The sequence below is a fragment of the Trachemys scripta genome, chromosome 18 (assembly GCF_013100865.1).
Source record: "Trachemys scripta elegans isolate TJP31775 chromosome 18, CAS_Tse_1.0, whole genome shotgun sequence".
Classification (NCBI taxonomy): Eukaryota; Metazoa; Chordata; order Testudines; family Emydidae; genus Trachemys; species Trachemys scripta.
In genome coordinates this window covers 7,592,056-7,619,560 of record NC_048315.1, presented here as the reverse complement: position 1 = coordinate 7,619,560, position 27,505 = coordinate 7,592,056, and the positions used below count along the sequence as shown (strand labels likewise).

Sequence of the window (27,505 nt, the reverse complement as noted above, 5' to 3'; positions counted from 1 at the left end):
TAGGCAGGACTAGGAGAGATCATCTGGTGATTTAAAAGAAAAATACTCAATAAAAACACATTACTTATACAGGTGAGCTTGAAAAGTCAGGCTGAAGGCGAAAGAGGCTGCAGCGGTGTCTGTGGAAAGCAAGGGGACAGAGACACAGAAACGCAGGAGAAGGGTGGAAAACAAAAGTCGAGACAGTTGAGAAATAAAGGGATTAAAGCAGAGAGGGCAACAGGAGATGGAAAGGAGCTGATGAGCGTTCTAGGCCAGGAGTCCTTCTGAAATGTGATTGGCTGGGTGGCCCTGAAGAGATGGTAGGAACTCCTGTAAACAAAGGGCACTGAAACAGAATGCTTTAACTAACCCCATGTCCTCTGTGACACACACTAAGCTCAGCAAGAAGAGAGAAGGATCTTGTAGGATGTGTCTCGGAGCGATGGTAAATCCCTGAATGGATTGCCTAGAATAGATGGTAAAGGGAGAAACAATGCTACTGAATGTCTTGGGTGGGGAAAATGCAGCCATACGAGGAAATGTGTTCCAGGGGCTGGGGTGGCAAGTTGAGGACTGGTTTTGTAGTCCTTACTCCAGCAATACTCTCGGTGAAGAATGCAGATTGGGAACCTTATTGAGCTCGTGTATCCACAGTGCTGTACTTAGTGGGTCCTCACATACCATGCATGATTTTGAATCAAGTGAGCATGGAGGCAGAAATCCATCTATTAGTATTGGAATATTTATATTTGAAACTCCCCCCCACCCCTTTTGTGTGACCACAGATTGGCATGGTGGCTTGGAAAATTACCCTCAAGAGCCCTGAGTGCCCAGATGGCCGTGATATCATAGTCATTGGCAATGACATTACGTACCGAATAGGGTCCTTTGGGCCCCAAGAGGACCTGCTGTTCCTTAGGGCTTCTGAACTTGCTCGAACAGAGGGTATCCCACGAATTTATGTGGCTGCCAACAGTGGAGCGAGGATTGGTTTGGCTGAGGAGATTCGTCACATGTTTCATGTTGCCTGGGAAGACCCCAATGACCCTTATAAAGTAAGTAGACGCTCGATCTCGGAGGCAGTGTGCAATAGCAGAACTATGGGATGTACCACAGGCTAGTCTTATATTTGCAGTAGCCAGTCTCTCTTCAAAGAGGCGAGCTAAAGCTCTGCCAGACATTTAGGCACAAAGTTAGCCTTGATACTGGCTCACTAATTAGCAGAGTTACACCAAGGAGGAATTCAGGCCTGATTTTCAGAGGTTCTGGGCATCCTTGACCTCCGCTGGAGCTGCAGGTGCTGAAAAACTCCTATTATTACCCCTTCTGGATAAATACATCTCTTGGAAAGGCTTCTTTTTTGGGATGGGGCCACGGGAGGGATTCGTTGATGAGAATGAGTAAAACTAATTATTTGTCCCCACAGGGTTATAAATACTTGTACTTAACGCCTCAAGATTATAAGAAAGTCAGTGCCCTGAACTCCGTTCATTGTGAGCATGTGGAAGACGAAGGAGAATCCAGGTAAACTGCTGGGTCTAATCCTGTTTCACTTTGGATATATATGAAGGACACCTGTCACTTCCTTGTCTGTTTTCTCTTGTCTAGTCCCCAGGACATCCTATAGTGCCCAGTCTGAGAACACATTTCCCCCCATTATTACATATGAACTAGAACAGGATAAAATGTTGTATCATGAAACATCTTGAAATGCCCTATCAAATGTAGTGGACCAAATAATATTTGTATTGCACTAATGCCTAGGAGCCCCTATCGTGGAGCAGTGCCTCAGTGTGCTAGGCACTGTATAAACACAAAGATGGCCCTGCCCCCAAAGAGTTTACAGTCTGAGTAAGGGAAGTGCCTTCTCGGTTGGAAATACATAGTAGCGACAAGAGAACCCACTCAAGTGAATGTTTAACCGATTTTCATTCTATGGCATGGGGTGCAGCTGCAGAACTGTCCTTTCCAAAAGGTTCAATTTCTATTCTAGGCAGCAGACAGCACCTACCCCTTCCACCTGCCCCCAGCGAGGGCACCACAAGTGTTGAGAATAAGAAAGGAGACACCGAGATTCTTAACGTGAGGCCTGGAGGTGGAAGGAGGGGGATATGCCTGGAGAGAAAAATGAGGTTTGCAGACAGATGGATGGGCTGTAAAAGAACAGGAAGGAGAGAGGAGGTTGGGAGCAGGAATTAGAGAGAGAGGCCAGGCCTCAATTCGGAGAAGCACTTAAGCACATGCTTAAGTTCTTTTCTGAATCAGAGCCTCATGGAACAGAGAGATGTTAAGCCAGGAAGAGGAGGGAGACAGGACTGGAGAAGAAAAGGCATGAAAGAGGAAAGTAAAGAGAAGGTAGGAGCCTAATTACAATTTCTCATTCTCTCTCCATTTTTTTTTTTCCTTTTGGTCCCATTCCCTTCATTCCTTGCCCCTTTCCCCATAATCAGCTAGATCTCCTCATCTGCAGAGACAACCAAGGAACATTTCTCACTGAAGCTGACTTCAGTGTTGCCCCATACGTTTGTCAGTAACCTGTACAGCTCAGTCAGCCATTTCTTCCCTATGGCCTGCTTTGGCTGTCAGTGTGTAGGCCGGTTCCTTGGTGTTCAGCAAAGCCGTGGGTTGAGAACTGGCCAGTTTCTGCACACTACTGTTTGCAGCCTTAATGCTATTTAGTCACTTTCCATGTTCTTAGCAGCAAATTGATTTGACAAATCATTGGATCTTGTGTCTCAAAGTCTGTCTGTCTCCCTGCAGGTATAAGATAACTGATATTATTGGGAAGGAAGAAGGACTTGGAGTGGAGAACCTCCGAGGATCTGGGATGATTGCAGGAGAATCATCATTAGCCTATGAGGATATTATCACCATCAACCTGGTAATCCCCAACTGCTTTCTCTTCTTGCAACTTCATCTCCTATTTCAGCTGAAAATTTGACCGTGGAGTTCAGAATGTACATCTAGGGTCAGACCAACAGCTGGTGTAAATTGGCATATTCCCATGGATTTAGTGGAGCTATACCAATTAATAACAGCGGAGGATCTGGCTGCTAAAACGTTTTCTTTTTGAAACAGCGAGGTGCATTTCAGAGTATGTTTTTACATGCATTTGAAAAGCAAAGCAGCTCTAGTTTGACTTAGTGGTCTGTTCAATTAACAAGCTATTGCTTTTTTTATTTTATAAAACATATTCATCGTTCATTTTTAAATGAAATCTTAGATTCTGGAGCACAGTTCTGCACTGAGGGGTGGATTCTGTGGCCACAGAATACACAGGGGCCTGAAGTAAACACACCAGACTGCCTGGGTCGATGCATTTTTGGAGGTACGATAGGATATGACGCACATGTGATTTGTATTTGTAGGTAACGTGTCGGGCGATTGGAATTGGGGCCTATCTTGTCCGGCTAGGACAGAGGACTATCCAAGTAGAGAACTCCCATATAATCCTGACTGGCGCTGGAGCCCTCAACAAAGTAAGTTCAATGCATCAGAATTCAATTTTGATCATGTTCTTTGGTGTGGACTGTATGAAATGAATGCGTGCTTTTGTGCGACAAGCCTCTCCTCTCACAACCCACCCCCACTACAATTGGCATGATTTGGCCCATTTATTGTCTGCAGAAAAGTCAGACTGTATGGATCAGGGAGACTGAATTCCCTTCTCAGTCCTATGGACAGTGCCTGCAGTCCAGGGCTGAGTCCTGGGGCAGTATGTGGGATGCTTGCACTACGGCTGCCTGTGCTGGACCTGTTTTGTGGCTAAAGTAGTTCAATCTCCAATATTTTGCACCTAAATTCACTTAAAGAAAATAAAATCGAATGTGGATTTTTAGGAATGATGCTGTATTTGGGCTGAGAGAATGTCATCACCCAACCATAATCGTCTGCAATATTGCCATTGTCTGCCTGAATCCAGTCCATCTTTTCCATAGACAGCATTCTGCTACGTGGCAGTTCCTGTTTGGAGTGTGCTCTAGCTCAGGTTCTCTCTCTCACTCGCTTGCTTGTGAGTCTGTTCTTGGCTGCTGTCTGTGTGCGCACAGTGGGCAGAATGTTGAAACAGAACAGATGTGTTTAAAATGCGTTCCCCCAATAGGGCTGAGGAAACGTAATAGTTAGAGGTTTGCAGACCTCTCCAGGTTTTTTTTTTTTTTTTTTTTTTTTCCCCCTTTCTTAAAATTAGTCCATTTGAGCAATTTTTTGTTTAATTGAAACCCAGGGTGATTTTTTTACAAGGATGACCCAGTTAATAAAAACAGGCATAATGTAACCAGTGACTATGATGGTCAAAGAGATACTGACCCATATAGGAAGGCTTTGTACTCCGTCTTCCATTGATTTCAGTGGCCTCATGCTGGGTTGCCCATCATGTTCTCGCTGAAGGAAAGCCTGTGTTATGTAACTGATACATTATCCCCCAGAGGTACATTAGGGGAAGGCCCTGAGAATCTGAGTCCCTTGATCAAGAGGGCCCCATCATGGAGGAGCAGGTGAACCCTGCGTGACATTGCACTCTATATGATTTTAGCAAAATATGCTACTGAGTGTGAATAGAACGTAACTGAAATGTGCTTCATGCAAAAGGTCTCTTGTAAGGTATCATTACAAAGCTGATGATCTACTGAATGTGTTCATCCTATTTATGTGAATGTATCATTCTTCTACCTGAAACTAGAAATATGAAATATAACTCTGAGCACCTATTGTAATTATGCAAAGTGTGGGACATTAATGGTGGTTTAGAATCTTGATGGCTCCCATTAACCAGGACAATTGACTGTAGATGGCTCTGTTTTACTTGCAAGTCTTCCTGTATACCTGTGTGGTGGCAAGTGGTAATGAAGTCTTACAGTGACATGTGATCATATCACCTGAACTGGAATCCATCGTTAACCTGGTGTTTTTCCATTTAGAAGGAAGGGTGGGAACCCAGAGAGGGACAAAGGATTCCCGCCTTATGCAAAAGATATATAAGTGGGTGGAACAGAACAAAGGGGTGTGTGATGGGGTACATGACTCACCACCTCTGGCGCCTCCCGCTGATTGCTCCGGGAATTAGCTCGTCAGCTGCGGCGTGCCCTTGACGCGTGGTGCCTCGCCCGTCATCTGCTCTGCCGCTCTGGGACCCACGTTGCTCCCTGCTCGGCAGCGTCCTCTTCAGGACACTGCCCTCCGGCAATGCCCACTACTCCAGTCTCACCCCCTTCCGGGGGGGTGGGCGTGGGGGAAGGGGTTAACAGCAGTCCTTCGGCCTGCACCTGCCTCAGTGGCCAACCACAACCCCAAAGTCTAGCCCATTCTTTCAGGAGCCAGTTGCAGTCTATCTCGGCCACACTCCTCTGTGGCCAGGTGCAGTATAAAGAGGGGCAGGGGGGACCCAGGCCCACCCACTACTCTGGGTCCCAACCCAGGGACCCTCTAGCAGCAGCCTCTCTCTGCTCTCCTTCGCTCCCCTCTTGTTCACCTATTTTCTTTGGGCCACTTCCCCTTTGGCCCTTTTTAGCAGGGGCCACAGCCTGGTAGGTAACTGGGCTGGAGCTCTCCTCTGCTCCCCCAGAGCCTGCCCAGCACTGCTCTGTCCAAGGTGCTACCTCTTTACCTCAGGAGCCAGTCCTCCTCCCTTGCTAGTCAGGGAGTGACTCCCTTCTCCCCTGCTAGGCAGCCTTTATATAGGACCCAGCCTGGTCCTGATTGGCTGCCTCTCCCTTTGCCTTGATTGGCTCTCCAAAGGCCTTTGCTGATTGGCTGCTGGCCTGCACAGCCTCTCTGGCCTGTTCCAGCCCTTTTTCTCAGGGGGTCGGGCAGCTGCCCCACCACAGGGTGGCAATCATGAGAAATCCCCTAGCTACCACCTGAGCTGAAACAAGAGCTATGCCAGGGGAAAGGATTGTGCCCAGACTAGGAAGGCATCCAGTCTGTGATAGAAGCTTCTTGAAACATCTGAGGGTGAGATTTTATCTGTATTCATTTTCTTACTGTATTAGGCATAGACTTGCGTGTTCTATTTTAGTTTGCTTGGTAATTCACCTTGTTCTGTCTGTTACTACTTGGAACCACTTAAATCCTACTTTCTGTATTTAATAAAATCACTTTTTACTTATTATTTAACCCAGAGTATGTATTAATACCCGGGGGGGGGGAGGGGCAAACAGCTGTGCATATCTCTCTATCAGTGTTATAGAGGGCAAACAATTTGAGTTTACCCTGTATATGGTTTATACAGGGTAAAACGATTTATTTGGGGTTTGGACCCCATTGGGAGTTGGACATCTGAATGTTAAAGACAGGAGCACTTCTTAAGTTGCTTTCAGTTAAGTCTGCACCTTGGGTGCACGTGGTTCAGACCCTGGGTCGGTGTTGGAGCAAATTGGTGTGTCTGGCTCAGTAAGACGGGGTGCTGGAGTCCCAAGCTGGCAGGGAAAGCAGAGGCAGAAGTAGTCTTGGCACATCAGTTGGCAGCCCCAAGGGGGTTTCTGTGAACCAACCCGTCACACCCTGTACATGAGGTGTCTTGTTGAATCATCACGTCACCTGCTGGGCTGTGCGAGCCGGCCTTGCTTACTGCGTAGCTCAAACTGTTCAGAGAGTGGAAAGGAAGTTGGGATGGGCAGTTGGGTCAGTAGGGCCTTTTCAGAAGATAGAACGTTTCCAGGGTTCTCTTAGTTTGGAGGACTGACATTTTGGAAGGTGTGGGTCCTAGTCACCTTAATCCCCATCCCCATGGTGGTGTGTTAATATTGATGGAGTGCTTTAGCATGTTCACAAGAGAGGGGCTGTGTTCATAATGATCATTATTAAAGGGATGGGCACTCAGATGTTTTAGTGTCTTTTTTAAAACTTTAAGCTGCAAGGAAACTTCTTCTCTTCCAGTGCACCAAGTGGCTCGTGTTTCTTCCCAAGAGATGATTTTCCCTCCCTGCTGCCCCAGCTCCATTAATATCATGACCCCCAGCCCATAACCCAGCATGAGCCAGGGTCACTCTGCCATTGTTCCTCCCATTGAGGGCTTGGTTTACGTGGATGTGAGGATTGTGCAGGCCTGAGTGTGTCTCTCCATTGTGCAGCTTTGTGGTTGGATGCTCTACGGCACCTGGGGTGGATGCACTTAAGCACAAGCTGCGTTTCAGTGTTTCAAGGAGTGTCTGGCAAATAAGGGCAACTAAAAGGAAAATAGCCTCTCATTGGATAATTGGGCTCTGCAGAGAATTAAGCGGTGTTCCTATCACCTCTGGGACACGCCAGCCTGAGCAAGCCCTTATACAGGCACACCAGTGTAGGAGCGAGGGGCGTTTTAAGATCCTTTTAAAAAAAAAAGATGAGCAAATTTGGTGCTCACTGAAGTGGCATATGTTGCCTGGTTCTAGCATTTGATGCAGGCTGGCGCTGTGCAAGCTTCCCCAGGTGACACTGCCAATGCACTTAGACTAGAACAGATGATGAGAGCTATCTAGGTTCTTATACTGCACCCATCACCGTGTTATCTGAACACTTGGTAGTTCAGTGTCTCCCCTTGTTACTCCAGTCCAGTGGGTCCCGCCAGCTCTGGCAATAGTAACGTTGTACCTGAAACTAAACCATGTATCTGAACACTCCTGGCTTTGGGAGGCTTGGAATCTAGACTCGCACCTGAATTTGGTGCAGTGTGACTCCCTGATAACTATGATCCTAATTCTCCCATCTCTACTGTTCCAGTCATGGGCCTCTTGAACAGGGACAGCTGTGTGTGTGTGAGCTATATTGGACGTGGATAAATGTCCACTGGGGCTTAAACTGAGATGACCAAACCCATTCCACTTGAGATTTTAAACAGGGTTTGAACTAAGAGTCAAAGGCTAATTCTCTTAAATCACTGTGCCACCAGAGCAGTGGCTGTTTCAGATTTATGCTCAGTATCCCACTTCTTATGTGCAGAGGAGAGAAACAGTTTGCCCTTGAATTCCAGAGGGAGAATTCATTTGAATTTTCCTTTGGCTGATAGGCCGTGCGCCCGTTAGCCAGGGACTGATTAAACAGTATCTTCTCTTGTAGCAGTGGAGAAGCTACTTTGTGGCATGAAGTGTCCTGTTTGTTTTTATCTTTGCTTATATAAAACTCTAGAAGGATATTTGTATCCGTTTTAGTTTTGCCTTTCAGTGATAAGCAAATGAGACTTACTAATGCTACTTATGTGGGATGGCTGGATTGAGGAGTGCCCTTTGGAGCAAAAACAAAGCATTTCCTTATGAGAGTTACAATAAAAGATTTACATCATCCCTTGCTCCAGTCAGGAGAGCTAGTGATCACGGAATTTAAGTGATCACATACATTGGTGACTGACACCGACATAAGAACCTAGATAGATTAAAAAGACACTGCTTCTTTGCATTACAGCTGGGAGTGAAAATTTTCCAACATAGTCAAATATAAGTAATACTTTGTCTTTTTGCTATTAACTATCAGCCACGTATTCCTGGAGATTTGGGACAAAATTTACAGTACTAACTTACATGCTAGTGTTTTTGTAGATGATACTGGAGATAAGTTACTTATATGCACTCTCATATGTGTACACACACACAGAGACAGACAGACACAGTTTTCAAAATGTCTTCTTCCTCTCCTGGCTCTAAATGTTCACTTTGCTTCTTGGGTTATAAGGTGCATATGGAGATTCCCACAGACATGGAAGTGTCTTGGCTTCCAGAGAAGCAGTATTTTTGTCTGGAAAGTTGTTTCATTTGATTCGTGCTACAAAATGCTAGGATCTTTTTCATTAAAAAAAATTGTGAAAAATAAAACACACTACCTCATCTGTTGCTGATCTTGTTCATTTTAATTAGGTAGAGCTAGCCCCAGGGGCCGAGTGTAGAGGGAAAGGTCTAGCTTGCCAAAAGCAGGCTGCAGCCTATAACTTAGACAATGGGCTGAAATACATTATCATTTTTAGCTGAAGGGAATGATCAGTTCTGGAGGTTATCTAATCATGTGCTGGCTGCTTTGCTATGTCCGTGTCAGTGCTCTTTAAGTATGGAGTCAAATCACCATAAGACACCAGATTTCGTGCAGATTCATTAAGGATGCTATCAACCTCTTCGCCCACCAGATGTGAAAAAGGAAACTGTACCACAGCTTCTCTTTATCTCTCTTCTCCCCCCCCCTCATCCCCACTCCCCATCCCCACCCCCGCATCATGATGAATCTGCCTTCATTTACAGCCCAGACTCATGTGCATATGAAACGTATGACGGTCTAAATTGGGAAGGATGCTATGTGTGGGGGTTCCAGGACCATGTCTTTTCTGTACCCCCTTTTGTCTTCCCCATCAGCAGGCGGTGGGGAGGTGGAAATGACATTTTATTCCGTGTGTGTGCGTGTGCGTGTGTTGAGCCCATTGACCCCCCTGAAAATTGAAATAATGATAATGCGCATCTCCTGACTGCATCAAAGTATCAGCACATCAAAAGCCAGGAGGCATGAAATGCAAATGATAAAGTGAAAGCAGATGGATTGTGCATGATCGCCTGATGCCCAATGAATTTTAAAAGGTGCCAGTTCACATGGGGAGAAGGGCTGAAATAAACACGTTATCCCTGCAATTTTTTTTTTTTGTTCTTGCCGCTCACTCCTGACAATATTTTTTCACACTTCAGTGAGCACCCACTCCATCTCTCTCTCTCTCTCTCTCTCTCTCTGTCTACCTCGCACACGTCTCGGGTCATGTCGCTGCAGCTCCGGTGGAAATAATAAGATATAAACCACGAGGTTGTTATTTGCATAGAAATAGCATGGAGCCCCAGGCAGCATGGGAGAAGGACACAGAGATCATTTGTCTAAAATTTTAATGAAAACTTTTGCTGAGGCAGATTTTTTTTTTTTTTTTAACTTTTCCTTCCTCCCAACCATCCCCTCCCCCCACCTTCCTTTCCTCGTCACTGGCCTAACATGGTGCGATTTCAAATGAGAGAGATAACATGCTGTCTGTCGTACTGGTGGAATGCAGTAACATGTAAATTTCAATTTGTTTCCCTTTAATAGAAGTAAGGCTGAAGAGCCTTGCACTCCTGATTTAATGCATTGCATACATGGCTCAAGCCTTTATAACTGCACTCCATTTCAGTGCACACCTGATGTTCCCAATCCTTAGCTGACCTGTTTATAATTAGTTTGCATCTCTGTGTTTTTGTTTTTCTTCTAATGGGATTCTCAGCATTTTGACTGTACATCACTGTTTATACTAACAGTATAAACAGTGAGGTCTTAGCTATGGACTTGAGTTTGGTGTGGGGGGGGTGTTAATAGAGGCTAGATTGGGGCTTGAGAATTGGGCCGAGACTTGCAAAGTGACTAGTGATTTAAAATGCCTCAGTTAGTGGGGTGCATGCCTTGGGACACCGATTGTCACTGGGAGGGTGCTCAGTGTTTTCTGAAACCTTTGGTTTCTAGATGTTGTGTCAATGGGGACTAGGAGTGAAGAGTCAATTGGGCAGGAATGTGACCAGGTGTACAGAATTATGCAACATCCAGGGTGGGAACATTAGCAATTGCCCTAATGCATCACACCAATGATCCATCTAGTCCAGGATCCCATCTCCCACCAGGGTCAGTACCTCATAGTAGAGAACTGTGGAATAATCTGCCTATAGAGAGAGTTTCTTCCTGACTCCCATCACTTAGAGGTTGGCTTGTGCCCTGAAGCCTGAGAGATGTATATCCCTTTCAGAGATGAGAATAAAAAGATTAGAACTTTGGGGTATCTATATATATACATTTAAGCTTTTTTATTTTTTTTTTAACCCACTGACTTTTTTGCTGAAAGCTATAGACCTATGTGAACTGTAGCCCTTTAACTTGGGAGGAAAGGGAGGTGTTCATGTCAACTTTACTTACTTCTGATCTATGTGACATCTGCTCCACAACTTACACCAGCTGGGAATCTGGCTCTGCCACTGATTCACAGTGTGACCCCAGGGAAATCGGAATGTTTGCGTAGCAGTGGTGACAAAACCAGAGGGTCTTTTGAAAGCAAACGTTTTAAAACAATTCAGGGTTCTCCTAGGATATTTGCAAGGGCTGTTTAGTGAGCAGATGATACATTGGCATGGATGTCCCACACTTGATGTGGTTAGTGCCTGGTAACGTCCTGAGTGCTCTCAGCTACCATAGAGTGAATCATTACCCCATGGCTGGTTAGGTTGTTGTAGTCATCACTAGATTTTTTTTTTTTTTTTTTAAACTGTCTTTGGTCCAGGCTTCCTAGATCACTGGCATTTCTCCTTACTTTCGAGAAGGGAGGACGGAATGACAGTGCTCTGCTCCATATATCCTTACAAATAACTTAAGTTCTAGGAGTCCCCTTGTTACAACAATGGCTAAAACGCGCCTCCCTGCCCTCAAAGGTGCGCCTCTTCCTTTTGAAGTTCTTTGCTTGTCTGTTTCCCTTATTGTATTTGCTTTATACTAGACCTATCCCGATCAGATAGGGCAGTAGATGATCCTAAGAGGGAAGCAAAGAAACCACAAGACCTTTTTCCAAAGAAAAATACTCCTTTTACTTTGAGGCATGTTGATACTTTTCCCTTGTAAGGAAAGGTTCCTGAGCCTTGAAAACAAGAGCGCAGAGAGACGTAGCACAATCTTCCCTGGACCTCATAATAAAGCCTGAACTTGACGAATAGCGAACATTGCAAAAACACCATGCTGCACATTTCAGCCCATTGAGTGCCCAATTTCAAAAGCCCCCATTGGCAGAGCAGTGTGCGGGAGTCTTGAGAACGTCTGCTTGGGCTGGGCTTAAGCCATTCCCTGAATTCACTCAATTAAAATAATCTACATGAATTGCTGAAACTGAAGTACGTTCTGATCACATACAAAAGATAAGGGAGAGTAGAAAAAAAATGGCCTCTTATTCTGCAATTTTATTACATGCTTTCAATGAAGTTTAGGTTAGTCCCTAAATTATGGTATAGTTATAGAGAAAATAAAAAAAAAAGCACCCATATTTAGTGTCTAGCAAGAGCAGGATTCAGGTATATGGAGATTCATTGGGTACTAGATTAATAAAATGGCCTTTCATCTCTGGACAGCCTAACATAAATCTCTCCAATGTTACATACAGGTCCATGAGCAGCGCACTTAGCTGCTTTGTTTTTTTGCACCATGGAATGCGTGCAGATATGTTGAGTCACCTGCATGCCAAAGGAGTTCCCAGTGGGTAGAGCAATGACCAAGAAATTTGCATCAGCTCTGGGCAGTATTCGTATTGTATGGCTAAATACCTGTAAATACTCATTATACTTATCAGGCTAGTGAATTTGTGTGGCAGCATCTCCTAATGGACATTATCAGACCTGCTTGCTTGTATATTGTAGGCCTTATTTATTAATAATTGGTAGAGATTCTCTTTTAGAATCTCTACTAGTTATTAGCAGTTCTGCAGGAGAATCTGAATTCTGTCCCCGTCAAATTCCAAATGCTCTAGTGGGCCAACGATCTGATACGTTATTATCTTTTCATTTCGGTGAATATCGTGTGTATGCACAAAGTTTTGTTTCTTTATTTTAATGAGTGCTAATCTCGTTTTGGTCTGTCATGAAGATCCAAAATGTAATTTGATTTGTATTATTTTAAAAGAAAGAAGTTAACTACAAGGCAGGTGTAGGAGCTTTTACCTGGCCAATATAACCTGCTGTCAGCAGGTGTCAGTACACAGGTGTAAGGAGAACGGATGGACAGTCAGAAACAAAGCAAATGCAAAATGTTTAAAACAAAACTGAAAATCAGGATGGAGGGTCAGAAGATCTGGGCTTTAGATCTATTTCTGCCACTGACTCACGGTGTGACCTTGGCTATGTCATTTAACCTTTCTGCAAAATGGGGACAACCAGAGTTACCCAATTTGCAGGAGGGGTTGACAGCTTAATTCATTAATATTCATTTGTAAAGTACATTTTGCTCCTCAGATGGACAGTGCTACACATATTAGATCGTTATTTAGAGTTACATGGAGAGGAGCACCTGCCAGCCCTGCTGCATTTACAGTCCAGCCAACATTTTGCATATTCCTCCAGGTTTATGGGGCTGTGAAAATTCACTCCAAGACTGAACTATGCCTACAAGGACTTGGCCTGGGAATGATCTTATTTTAAGTATCTGTTCAGATGCTGCATTTTACAGCTGGAAAAGTCCAATAATCACCCCCCAAGAAATTAAAAACAAGCAGTTTCTGAGCATGCCGATTTGTTTGGATTTTTCTTCAACTCCAATTAAAAAGGCTGTGGGGGTGCAGGAGAGAGATTAATGGAAACTTTACAGTTTGCTAATTCACAATTTGCATTTTGAATATCTTAGAAATAAACTTAAAAAGAGAGAAGAATGCCACTGCATGTCCGATGACCTTTCTTGAATGCAGCTTTTATTAACACAGACACAGTGCACGGGCATGGCAAAGCCATTAACATGATAGGTATCATATTGTGTCATGATAGGGTAGTATATGTGTCAATCATGTGCCTAAGAATGAGTCCCTGGGGACTTGTTGATACAACAGGACATAATAGCTCTGAGGATTGGTTTGACAATCTGCATTTAAAAAAAAATCCCTAACAACCCCTTTGCATACATCCATAAGGGAATATCCCTGCATTTTAGACTCATCTCTGAATTGTCCGAACTTTGGTGGGTTGACGTCAAACCAGCGTTGTTATTTCCATGTAGTTCTGTGAGGTGTGATTTGTGGAAGTCTAGGGCGCAATACATTTGAGATAACACAAGATAGCTTCATCTGGTGGTCTCAGTCCCCATAATGTGGGGTGATTGATAGTCTCTGCTGAGGAGGGGCCTGGAACTGGACTAACGGGTGGTGTTGGATGTCAAGACTGGCAGAACTTTGTGGGAGGCCAGGGCTGGAATCACCAGGTGAGCTCTGGGTCAGGATTTGAGAGGAATAGGCTGAACTGCTCTTCTGGTGCTGTGCTCACACACAAGTGTAGCAGGTCAGGACTGAGGTTAATTGGCAGAGCTGTGCAGGGAGGAAAAGGAAGTTTACACTGTCTGTCTTGTACCAGCGCTCAATCTTTCAGTATCACAAGCACTCTTACTTACCCTCCAATTTCACAGTGTGAAAAAAAATAAAACCCCCATTGGATACACTGTTGTTAGTTTAGGGGAGAGCGGGGTTGGGTTTGGTTTGGTTTGATTTTTTTTTGCTTTCAAATATGGACTGTGCAAAGCTCTTGTCCTGAGAAACGAGGCAGGGATGTCTTGGTGTCTGCTCAAGTTGACTCCAGTCTTGGGATTAGATCAAAGCAATCATGTGAGAGCAATCATGTGAGTTAGAACAGCAAGTGCCATCCCTGTCATTCAAAGAAGCATTATAATTATTAATGCATGATATGAATCTTTCTGTAGTGGCGCAGCAAGACTATTAGGCGGATACGTATGGGCGCAGTGTGTTTGAGAATGCTAATCAAAGAGGGCCTAAGAAATGTCAAACGGAAATTGACACTCCACCAGCATTAAACATTAGTCAGTACCTCTTGTGAATCTCACCAAGGTTACCCTGTTCTTGGCTCAGGGTGGTGGGGGAAGGAGGAGGGGCTGCTGGCTCCGTGTGTTGGATGGATGCATTAGAGGAGGCTGTGGGAGCAACGGAGTGATTTGCCTAGGGGAGGGGGTTTTGGTCACTCAACCATCTTGGAGCAGGTGCAGAATCTCGGTGTGCTACTGAACTGCACTGCGCCTCTCCACCGCAGACTGTCATTACTCTCAGCCCCAGCAAAGTCAGTGTGTTGAGAGCCCGAATCTGAGTACAGCGCAGGCAAGGGAGGCATTGTCAATTACACAGTGTTGGTGATAGGGGGAGAGAGTGTCTTGTTCTTTTTAAATCACCCCTTGAGGGGCACTGGAAGCTTTTCCTTTTTAGGTAGGTTGGGTCCATGTTGTGTTGGCCCACTAGGTATATGTTGCAGTTGGCCCCCTTGGTAACACAAAGGTTCTCAGCTCTCTGCAGAGAAATGAACATAAGCAGGACAGATGCTTGGACTTCAGGCAAATGCAAGTGTTTTCAAAAAAATAAACACCTCTCTCCATTTATTCATTTTATTTTTAATTGCCTTGTTTTAAGTGGTTATATTTGTATATTGTTCCCATTAGAGACGATTTACATTCCAGACATCCCATTAACAGTCCCTTTATGTTTGCTGAGGGAAGAAAGTCTAATAGATTTCTGTTGACTTTTTAATTTTCCTTTGCACAAATATCTATCACTTTTAATATGGATCTCTGTTAGCACATCTATATGTGCATAAAGCTGTGCAGATACCTGCATTTATATGTGGATGTTTATTCCCGTGAATAGGGGCTGCTACCTCTAGCATGCTGGCCCACATTCTCCCTACCTGAGTTTCCCTCTGTAGTTTCCAGTGAACATGTTGTGTAGTGTTGCTGTGCTCTTTTAACCAGTTCCAACATTTCACCCCAATGGTGATTGAATTACAGGGACTGGTGGCCTTCAGAGAACATCTTCACCGCAGAGTTGTGTGATTGGCACCCAGGTGTGCTGAGTGTGGGTGTGCAAAGCCATACCTGAGTCACTGTCTCCTCACTGGGGCTGTACATGCGTGTTGCTAGATGGGGGCATAGCTGACGGTTCTTTGTGCTGCAGTAAGCTCAGTTACTCGGATTCTTGCTCAGTGAGTTGTGAGAGAAATTCTCTGTCTTTCTGGGTGCACGGCTATTGGTATTAGCCTGCATCCTCCCTGCAAAGTGGATGGGTTACCAACACAAGTGGAAGTGACGTCTACACCTGACTTGGGTCAGCTGACTCGGGCTCACGGGGCTTGGGCTGTAGGGCTATAAAATTGCACTGTAGATATTTGGGCTTGGCCTGGAGCCTCTGCGAGGGGAGAGGATCTCAGAGCCCAGGCTTCGTCCCAAGCCTGAATGTCTACACTGCTGTTTCTAGCCCCGCAGCCTAAGTCAGCTGACCTGGGCTCTGAAATTCGCTGCCACAAGTATTTTTCTCGCAGTGTAGACACACCCCTGGTGTGAGTTGAAAGCACTACCCAATGCTGATGGAAGGGGTTTGTGCATGGACGAGGAGACTAGAGGAACAGCTCCTGAGAAAAAGCCTGAGGGTATGTCTACACTGCAAAAAAAACAAAACAAAAAATCCCCACCCAACCAACCTGCGGCTGCGGGTCTCAGAGTCCAGGTCAACTGACTTGAGCTCGCACTATGGGCTAAAAATAGCAGCGTAGACGTTCTTGCTTAGCTGGAGTTTGGGCTTCTGGTGCTCTGCACCGAGGGTATAATAGGCAGGGTGGCGCGTCAGTTCCTTCTTACCGCCGCACCGGAACTCTCCACTGTCCAAAGCTGATCCCTTCTCTTCTTCCTGTAATGTGTATATAGTCTTAGGTGCGTTAGTCTTAGGTTTTTGATGCTGGTTAGTGTTTTGGTCATTTCCCAGGGACTTAGATTATGCCCAAGACACCAGGCTTCAAAAACTGTAGTCTCCTGCCCCTGGTCTTCTCTAGTCAGCGACAACCACCAGCACTGCCAGAGTGAAAAGGAGAGGCAGGAAAGACCCTTCATCTGAGAGTAAGGGATGCGCTCTCAAACATAAAACGAAATCCACTCCTAGACATTCTAAGAGGAGAAATCCCTCCGTGACCTGTCCAAGGTGAGTCTTCACACCCGAGCTGCAGGGACTTAGCGGTATCAAGTAAACGAAACACTAGAACCTGAAGGACTGGGAACTACTGGTGTCCTCAAAACCCACCAGGTTGGAGACTCATTCACTGATGATACTGTCATGACCCTCTACTTTACCTCTACTCCGGTGGTATGGAATGACAAGAGACATCCTCCAAAGGGGCTGGTGACTTTTACTGCTCTGTGGGTCCGGGAGGATGAAGATATTCACCAATCTTCCTCATTATTGTGATCAATCTTCACCAGAGAGACACTAACACCAGTGGGAATTGAGGTCTGTGAATGGAGTCTATCTCCCAACCCCTCCACTAGCCACAGTTTCCCTTCAATGGGACTGATGGAGCCGAATCTGACCTTTTTATTGCTGGGACAGTCCGACATGGTGGTGGAACCAGATTCACCTCCACTTTGAGTGATCAGCCCAGAAGGGATCAAGAATCTCCTGGAACCAGGCTCGGGCACACAAACAGGGGCCACTTCCTCAGGACTGGTGGCACCAAATGCCTTGGGCACTGCTGCAACATACTTTTGACCCCTCATACTGGTCTTATTGGGGCCCATGGGACCCCTATGCATGGTACCTGGAATCCATTTGATCCAACAGGGAGTCAGACCATCTGTCTTCTGCAAGAGGTCAACCAGAACCTCTCCTCAAGCTTGAGAAAGATGAGCTGGTACTGCCGGTACCCACAGGGATATCCTCCTCATCACCCGGTGAGGTGGTTGCTCCAGCCTCACTATCTCCCCCAGGTGATCATAGACAATTTCAAGAGGTGTTATGGAGAATGGCGCAAGAGCTCCTAATCTCCTTTGGAGGAGGTCCACTACTCTCAACATGAGCTCCTGGATATACTACAGCCTACGGAATCCAGTTGGGTTGCACTGTCTGTGAATTAAGCTTTACTAGACCTGGCAAGGTCTATACAGCACACGGCAGTTCTCTGTGCCCCTACCCCCAAGAGGGCAGAAAAGCAATACTTTGCCCTGACTAAGGGAGTGGCATTCTTGCTCACCCACCCTGCCTCGAACTCCTGGATGGTTCAGGAGCCCATGGAAAGATCCAGACATCGTCATCTAAGGGCCACCCCTGCAGATAAGGAGGCCAAGCACCGTATGGAGAGGAAGGTGTTTATGTCTACCAGCCCTTCGTTTAGAATCTCAAACTATCTATCTCACCAGATACAATTTCCTCAATTACTCTGAGCTCCTGGACTTTAGGGACAAGTTACTCAGGAGGACAGGGTTCAATTTCAAGCCTTTATTAACGAGAGCAAACTAGTGGCCAGGCTTCATTCCCTGGATGTGAGACAAGCATTGACATTTTTTCCGAAGAGAACAAAACAGATCAGAAAGTCACCTAGACTGCTCATTGCCATAGCAGAATGAGTATAAGGACAAGCCATACCCTCTTGGAGGATCTCTGTGGATCTCTGGTAGTATCTTCCTCTATCAGCTGGCACAGCTTCCTCCCCTTACAGGGTGAAGGCTCCCTCTACAAAGGGACAAGCAGCTTCCATAGCATGACTTGAAGAGGTGTCCCTGCTTGATATCTGCAGGGCAGCTACATGGAGTTCCATCCTCGCATTCGCCTAACTGCCCTGCAAATATCAAATGGGCACCTCGGAGAGATGCTACTGTCCCAAAGGACGCATCAGCAGAGGATTCTTGGACCCAGACATCCTTTGGGACAGCTGTTCTACCAGTAGCTATATCACTGGCATCCTCGTATCTCCCTCCTCTCTGAGTACTGCTTGTCAGTCACCCACATTGGGACACACATAGGGACTAACACTCAAAGAAGAAAGGGAAGTTACTTACCTGATTGTAATGAGTCTTAGAGATGTGTGCTCCCTGTCTATATTCCACTGCCTGCCCTCCTACCCCTCTGCTTCGGATCATGACAAGATTCATGGTAGAGAAGAAACTGGAGAGGTGGTTGGTCCTCCCCATCCCTTATGCCTTTGGTGTGAGCACAAGGGGAGCATGGGCACAGGCATGGACCAACGCACACTGCTTGCAAGAACTTTTCGGTCTCAGGCACATGGAGTCCATGTGTACCCTTGATGGAATGCAGAGAGGGATCGCATGTCTCGAAAAACTCCAGTTACAGTGAGGTACTTAACTTCCCTTTGCTGCAGTTATGTGGTCTGTGCGCTGCCTCCTCCCCACTTGCTCTCGAGCGTCCAAGTTTATTTGCTCTCTTCCCACCCCCTGTTCCCCCCCCACCTCTCCCAAAAACCAGCTCCACCATCACCAATGCTGGCGTCTGGATTTGCAGTCAGCAGCCATCTCCTATAACCATCAGGCTGTCAGCTTTGCAGCCCCTCTCCCCCTCCCGCCTCCCCCATCATTCACCAGAGGAAAAAGAGAGCTGGAGCCAGAGCTTGAAATATATCATGCAATAGTGTATCATGAATTTCTTGTGAATCACAGTGGAGAAACAGGTTTATTTATTTCAGAGACTTTAAATCAATATAAAGTAGGTCTCTTAGTTCTGAAGCTGGGATGGAGTGTGAAAAAATGAGCCCATTGTACTCTTAAAACTTTGGGGAAAGGAGATGACAGCTATATAATTCCATTTACCAGGCACTAGGGGCTTTAATGTGAAGGTGACAGGGAGCTCTTTGTGCATTTAGAGCACCATATCTTCTAAATAAAAGATCTGTAGACTTGATAGTGGAGCATAGCTCTGACTTTAATAATCTCCAAACATTAGACTGAGCCAATATGTTCCCAAGTCAGAAAGGTCCCCCACCGAACGCTCGTAAATTAAAAGTGCAGGCACTGCACACATTCATAGATTAGAAATGCAAGAGCTGCAATCCGTCTCCAACAGGAAGCCCAGATGGAGAGGAGGGGGGTGTTCATGCCGCCATGTGAATAGGATAAAGACTCGAGAAACAGGGTGTTTAGAAGCACAGCTCTCAGTTCTTCATCGTTTCAAAGAACGTGCTTCATGTTGGCATCCTAACCGAGGTCTGTTCTCTTGTATCCAGATGCCATTTATCCCATCATCTAATAAGTTTAATGTGCAGAGCTGAAGTGCTGAGTGATAAAAATGAAAGCTGTAAGATGTGCTGAGGCTCAACCACAAATAATGGTACTTTGGCTTTAAGTCAGTGCAATGTGAATTTTTGTTGAGACCTTTACTATGATCATTTCTCTTGTGTTTATTAACGCTGCTAGCTATTGTATGTGTGTGTCTTTTTCCAATTCTAATTTCTGACACACACTATATAAGCTGTGGGATATAAATTACCATTATTAATATTATTTGTATAAAATGCAGTGTTAAATTCTTATAAGCTAAGACTCTCTCTCTCTCTCTCTCTCTCTCTCTCGTGTGAACATAATAGCAAGTTCAAGCACAATATTTAAGGTTGCCATAACAGTTTCCATTCTAGCCCTGTGTTCTCAGTTCCTCAGGTCTTTCATCTTTGCTCACATACACAGGCTACTAAGTTTTCAGCAAAACTAGTTTTGTAGTTAACTGCCTCAGTGGGTAACAGCTCAGTTGTTGGAAATGTGTCTAAGTAAGGCTGCTGGCTGCTAAGATTTAGAGTACATGGGTGCTGGCAAAATGAACATACCTATCTTAGAGAACATGACATTTATACTAATGTTGAAGGGGAATTTTCAAAGAAGTGAAGGACAGTTAGGTTCCCAATTCCCCTTTGTGCTTTGAAAATCTCCCCCAAAGTCAATAAAGATACTAATTTCATTGTCATAATGGTCCATTAAATAAGTAGAAAAGAATGAAATAGATACTACGTATGTATCAGTAAGGTTGTAATATAAAATACTACATTATCTGAGAAATAGTATTTGTTCATGTAATTAAAGGCTGTATTGTAATGCATGCAACATTAGATTTGGCATTTCCTTTTGAGTACTTAATTGTGCAACCGTAATGTTCTGTTAATGTAGGGTTTTTTTGTATAGAGCCTATTGGATAGATTACTTCTTAGCCGTATGAAAGGTCTGTCTTAAATTAGTGAAAATGTGGGGATCTGGGTGGCTTAAAGAGTTAGCACTGGGATGTGGAGCCTTTTACCTCTAGTTTGCCTTTCTGATTTGGCCCAGATCTGTAGTGACCAGAAGTCATTGCCATCTCAAGGCCTGTATGAATGAGTTGGTGGTCTCAGTCCCGTTTCTAGCCTATTTGTAATGGATGTGCTATGAGAAGCATTGTGGTGGTATTGACGGGATGGCTATTAGTGTAAACAAAACCAGACTTGTTTCCTAGACCAAGGGAGCAGCTATCTGCTGCAGATCAGAAATGCCCGAGCTGAGCTGCTGTATTAGAAAGCTGTAATTTATACATAAAATGCAAAGACAATGGTTATGGGCCATCTCTGCATTAGTCACTCGCTCCCAGTAGCTTCTTTTCCCCCTTATTGCAAAGTGTGTGGGAAGGGAGCAGGGGAGGGATTGAGGAGGGGGGGGGGGATTGAGGAGGGGGACACAGTCTTCTGATTATTGTAGTACTTTCAATTTCTTTTAGTGTTGGGATCCAGTGCATTTTATTTTTAAGCAGACAATCTGGTTTCAGAAGTTTGGTGTCTAATGCTTCCTTGTTAATGACTATTCTGCTCTGATTATCTGCGCTATCAAATTAAGCGCAAAAAGAGATGTTAGAAGTACCAGTATGCAATTATATCTGTATAATATACAGGTGCTTTTTTAAAATCAAATCCATCATCATTCGCCACTCCTCCTTACTTCTCCATACTTTCCCTGCGTCCAGTGGCTGCTGGGCTTGGGAATTAGGTTTTCTACTGGTCCCTTAAGTGCTTGGGAACCTCTCCTCCTAGGAAGTAGCCTCTGTGCAAACTTAACCCTTCCTTGAACATGGTCAGATCCATAAAACTGCTGCTCACCATAAGATTGATGATGCTGGCTGGTGCTGCCTTGACTCTCTCTTGAGTAACATGCTCCAGTCACCACCACGTCCCTCCTAGGGTATTTTAAAGCCACCTGCTTGGCTTGTCACAGAACCTCCATTGTTGGTGTTTGCTTTTTTGAATGGGTGTGTTTATGGTTCTGGATACACAGCTTGCTCCTAAGCGGCCTTTCGCACACGGGGCTTGTGTAGCATTGTCTGTCTAAATTATCTGTCAGCTTTTCTAAAGTGCACTAGTGTCTTTGCTGCCCGAGTGTCCCATTGAAGAACACCCTTAATTGCACAGGCATTGGTATTGTACTTCTCCAGCCATTTCATTCTGCTTCACCCTTGGACATTTTCTTGCAGAAACATTTATACAGTAATATACACTGCACCATTTAAAATTGTTAATTGGAGATTGAATTACTTGTCAGCCTTTAAAAATGTAGTCCTCTCAGGTCAGAGATGAGGTAGTTAGCAGGGCTAAATGGATGAGCTATTGCATTCATTTTTTCTCAAGCCAAATGATCATTGTCTATAAGCTGGCTAGCCCCTCCGTGCCTTTTGACCTCTGGCACCTTAGCTGAAATCCAGTCTGAAGCCATATATGTGAGATGAGTTGGCAGATTCTCTGCTCATTTGCAAGTAGATAGGAGAACACACACAAAAGAAGTGGGGGAAGATGGAGTCCAGTGGATTGATGCTTAAGTGCCAGGTTGTATGCTGGGAGACTGATTCTTAAAAACACACTCTCTTTCTCTCTCTCTCTCTCTCACTTCCTGTAGTGCAGGGAACGTGGTAAGGTAGTTTGCTTTGTGTTTCAATGGTGATTAAACCAGAATTTAATTTTCTTTTAAAGATTGCATATACTCAAATTACTCATGCCTCCCATGGCACTCAGTCCGTAGGTTAGTGCATGCTCATGTGTGTACATACATGTAATATGACACACAAATTAGGTGAGCTACTATTCATCAATATTGTTTTATATGCATCTGGGAACCACGATGCCTCTGATGACAAATACACTGATAAGTAAATATGGCCCTCACTCAGTATTACACAGTGATTACAATGGCACATAGCCTCCCAATGCTCTGCCACTTCACTCAAATGTCTGGCGCACTCGGGAAAAGGAACTGCATATTTATCTTGATCTCCAAAAAGGGATTTAAGGGCAAGAGCAGGCAGTATATTAGACTGTTTTCATTGCCTGTCAGCAGCGGTAAACCTGAGCTGTCTACAGTGTCTCTAGATAAGCAGTGGCCCGTTTTGCATGTACGTACGTGTGCATTCATTTGAAGATAGGGAGTTAAAATTCTTTTTATTTTTATTTTCCTCTGTGGAAGGTGTTAGCGGACTTGTGCCTCACATCTGGAGGCTAGTCTTTACCTGTCCCTGAACCTACATCTTCACTCCTGGCTTCTCAACTTGGGGTAAAATGCTCGTCATGGCACAAGATTTTCTTGGGGGGGAAGATAAAGGGAAGTGGGAACCAGGAACTCCAGAGTTCAAATCCCGGTTTTTACACTGACTGCCAAGATGTTGGGCAAGTTTCTTAACCCTTCTGCCTTGGTTTCCCTGTGTGTAAAATTTGGGTAATATCCTTCTCCCGTGGGTTTGACAAGGATTAATTACCGTTTGTAAAGAATTCTGGTGTCTGTGCCTCCATACTCCAGAAGAAAGTGAGCTTGCACCGGGCGAATGGTGCTGTGGTGTCGATGGGCGCAGAGCTTAGAGGTTTCCAGACCCCAGCTATGGTCAATTGTTGCCATGAAGAATAAGATCGGAGTACTTTAGCGTAGTTTTATGATCAACAACACCTTTTGTAGTTATGCATGCTATCTAGAGCGATCGAAATCCCAGCTCGTGGCCAAATCCTGAGAGGTGCTGAGCGCTGGCAGCTCCCATGGAAGTTGACAGGAGCTGCAGTGTTGCTGAGGGTATCTGCCCCTCTGAAATTGACCGCCAGTATTGAACACTGATTCTAGTCACGCACATACATGTAACAAACCACAGGATTATGGAATAATTTCAACACCTTTTTATTGGAAAGGGGACTTCAAAATAATTAAGCCCCCTACTAATTTCCCTGAAATCTTTCTGAACAAGATGGGTTACATTCCCTATGGGAAGTTTTAGAACTTCAAGTCCTTTGCACATGTACGTACATGCAAAACCAGATCTGAACTTCACTTCCACAGTGACAATGCTGCCCTAATGATTCAAAATTGCTTCTCTCTCTGGGTGTCCCCCCCCGCCCACAGCCCCATTCCCCCCAAAACTAGCTGTTTGGGGCCGGGGGTGGAGGGATTGGTTTGAATTTGTTTTAGATCTAAATGAAACAGGTATGTAATGCCCTCTGCCTGTTAGAAAGACTCAAGCCATAAAAATAACAAACGGCATGTATTTGCTAGAATGTCAAAGTTATGAGTTTATTTTGTAATGATGTGCTCCTGCCTTCATGAGGTAAACTGGCTGTGGCAGAGGTGTTATTAGTAATATGGACTCAGTGGAGCAGAAAGCTGAGTGACCGAGAGATCAGTGTATCAGTCAGTGAGAGGGCAAATGGAAAGAGACAGCGGGAGAATGAGAAAAGAGCTGCAGTGCCTGGGCTGAGATTAGAGATGGAGCCTCGGAAGAGAATTGAAAGTCCAGCAGTCACAGTTGTAGTCTTCCTTCCCCCTCCAAGGAGGCACGGGTTCTTTGTCTGTGCTCACGTGCTGTACTGGGTTTTGTGCAGGGCTGTGGTTTTTCCCCCTTAAAGGCCTAAATGTGTCAATTCCACTGCTGTGTTTTGCACAAGGGCAGCTTTGGTCTAGTGGACTGAAGATCTGGGTTCTAGTCCCAGCTCTGCCACTCCCTGGCTGTGTAACTAAAGGCAAGTCATGCAACTTCCCCGTGCCTCAGTTTCCCCATCTGTAAAAGGTGACGGGAGAGTGAATGTTTGTATAGCACTCAGGGGTCTAGAGAAGGTCCAGGTATTTATTACTGCTGCTGTTCAAAGAGCTGCCCCAGCAATGACTGTTGGAGTGGTAGGACTTGCTGGAAGGGTGGACTGGAATGCACACACAACATGGGACTGGCTGAGCAGAGGCTGTTTGTTACCCTTTCACGTTGTCTGACCCTTTCTGTTCCTCTTTTGAAAGGTGCTCGGACGGGAGGTGTACACCTCAAACAACCAGCTGGGCGGGGTCCAGATCATGCACAACAATGGCGTGACGCACAGCACTGTGAGTGATGATTTTGAAGGCATCTACACCATTTTGCAGTGGCTGTCCTATATGCCCAAGGTAAGTCTTGTTGGTGCAGCAATGCAAGGTGCCGTTGCCTATACTGGCTAATGGCATTCACTTAACTCAGTTCTTTGGGGCACTGCAGGGACCATTGGAGAACTGTCAATTCCCTGTGCACATCACCCTGCTGGCAAACTGTCCATAGTAATCTGTGCAGCAGGGTTTTTACATGTAAAGTTGATTGTCTTTTATAGAAATGATGCTAAAAGTTTCCCCTCCCCAGCAAAGTTACTGTAGATGTGAGGTGCTCTGCAGCCAGGCGAATGCACAGGTCACCTGTCTTCTGGAAACAGTGGGTGGGATGAGTCAGGTGGCTTTGGTCACCTTTTTAAAATTAAATCGCGAGCCTGGTAGATGCTGGCAGCACCTGAAGCTCAAGAGTAAACCAAGTACAAAATATGCCAAATGAAGCCTCATGCAAGTGTCAACATGAACGTATCATCTTCTTCAGACCTTTGCAAAGATATTGGGATGCTGCAGTCATTGGGATTGTCTGGAAAGGGGGCGGTAACGTGCAACAGGAACTGGGATGACATCAGCCAGTTCATTTGCATTTCTAATGTTTGGTGCAGAGCCATGAATACCATAGGACAATTTATCCCATTTTTTGTGTGTTGTTGTTGTTTGTTTTTAGAGTGTATCCAGCCCAGTGCCTACCCTCACCGTCAAGGATCCTATAGACAGGGTCATTGAGTTTGTTCCCACCAAGACTCCCTATGATCCCCGCTGGATGTTGGCTGGACGTCCTAGTCCCAGTATGTACATCTTTGTCATGCAGGTTGTGTGATAGTTCAGCTGGTTTCAAGATCTCTACTGGCATTAAAATGACAGCCAGAGCTCCAAAATATGTACTTCAGTAATGGAATTTGGCATTTACCAGTAGTGAGTATTGTTATTGATAGTGCACTAATGATGCTGTATGGAATGGCTGCTGTCTACTAGCTTCAGAGCAGTGTGGTTATAATTAGAAAAGTGGGGATACTGCACTAGCCACTGACTCCATTTTAAATGGACTGAAGCCACTGCAAGGATGACCATGTCTGTAATGAATCTCTTTTATGTACTGGAAACCCTTACTCACTTGGATAATTCTTACTCATGCAAGTAACTCCATAGACTTCAGTGGGATTATTTGTGTGAGTAAGGACTAGTTGCATAAAGGTTTGTAGATTCAGGCTCTTTGTGTGTCAGATGTAGATAGAAGAAATCCAGGTGAGAAGATGATTAAAAAACAGTAGGTTGAATTTTGGCAAACCCCAGCATTACTAAACAAAACTATTTTAATAGGTGGCCTATTGAAACCAAACTAAGCATAAAATTGTCAAAAGCACCAACATGATTTACAGCTTGCCTGCACAAACATTTACTTCTCAGCAAGCTGGGGTGTGACACTGCCAACTGTCCACATGGACCCTGCTGGCACCCATTAACAGTTCGTTAACTTGCTTTGATTAGTCCTGTTTCAAAGAGGACTAGATCAAAGTGAATTCTTCCATCTACCTAGCTGCATATACTGGGGAGAGGTGTTGGGGAGGTATGTTGACCTAACTACATCACTCGTGAAATTTTTCACAGTTGACCTAAATTTTAGGTGTAGACCAGGCCTTAGTCATTTCTGAGAATGGGACTTCAGGCCTGGTCTACACTAAAAAGTTAGGTCAGCCCAGGAAAAATCCACACCCCTGAGTGACGTAATTAAACTGACCTAATCCATGGTGTAGACAGTGCTGGGTCAATGGAAGAATTCTTCACCTCTTGTGGAGGTGGATTCTCTCTCTGTCCTAGGAGTGTCTACACTGAAGCACTTCTGCAGTGCAGCTGTGTTGCTGTAGCGTTTAAAGTGTAGACAAGCCCTAAGTCTTATTGACTTACAATGAGATCTAGGTTCCTAAATGCCTAAGTCACTTCTGAAATGGGACTTGGGTGTCGAAGTCATGTAGGTGTTTTTGAAAATTTTACTGTCAGTCTGCTTCTACAAAATCATATCAATCAAGACAAAGGGTGCTTCTGAAGGTGGCTTTGATTTTGTAGTTGTTCTGCTTGAGTTTGTGAAGTTCCCTAATAATAGTGCACAATTTTTCACTTTTCCCCAAAGTAGAATTTTTTATTTTAAATTCTGCACTGAACACATTTGAGAGCAGTTGGGGATTTGAATGGAAATCAGAAGGTAGACGTTCCAGATGACATTTTCTCACAGACATTGCCCTGATGTCCTGGTTGATTTTATTTCCTTTAAGATTAACAGGAAAGTGCCTTATGAGATGAAAGGCCCAGCCTTGAACTCAAATGCATCATGGGGCCTCCTGGAAAGCTTGCTACCACACCCTGGACATTTTTTTTCTCAATACGCATTATGCATTTGAGATTTGAAAATGACCCTGACACTATCCAGGTTTGCTCCTGGGCTGGAAATATTCTCCTCTGCTTCTGTAACTAACCAGGAAGCCATGTGAATGTTACTATTTGAAAGGAGAGAGAACAGGTTGGAGCAGGGAATCAGAGTGCTGAAGCCAAATATATCATGTACTTTTCAGAGATTATGAAATAACCAGTTTGAAGAGATGTAAAAAACAAAATTTACACATGGTAGTATGTAAGTTCTGAGTACTTAAGAGCGCATATTTACAATTCAGAGCTGCTTTTTATA

General features: G+C 44.8%; 1 protein-coding gene across 6 annotated transcripts in view; it reads left to right on the top strand.

Annotated features, from left to right (window-relative positions):
* Positions 1 to 27,505, top strand: part of ACACA (acetyl-CoA carboxylase alpha) — a 213,410-nt gene that overhangs the window by 135,006 nt on the left and 50,899 nt on the right. For all 6 annotated transcript variants that reach the window (XM_034752336.1, XM_034752342.1, XM_034752337.1 and 3 more), the window contains 6 exons: positions 768 to 1,037; positions 1,409 to 1,506; positions 2,743 to 2,863; positions 3,351 to 3,461; positions 24,712 to 24,855; positions 25,493 to 25,613. In XM_034752336.1, the coding sequence (XP_034608227.1) occupies positions 768 to 1,037; positions 1,409 to 1,506; positions 2,743 to 2,863; positions 3,351 to 3,461; positions 24,712 to 24,855; positions 25,493 to 25,613 (865 nt within the window). The remainder of the gene's footprint in view (positions 1 to 767; positions 1,038 to 1,408; positions 1,507 to 2,742; positions 2,864 to 3,350; positions 3,462 to 24,711; positions 24,856 to 25,492; positions 25,614 to 27,505) is intronic.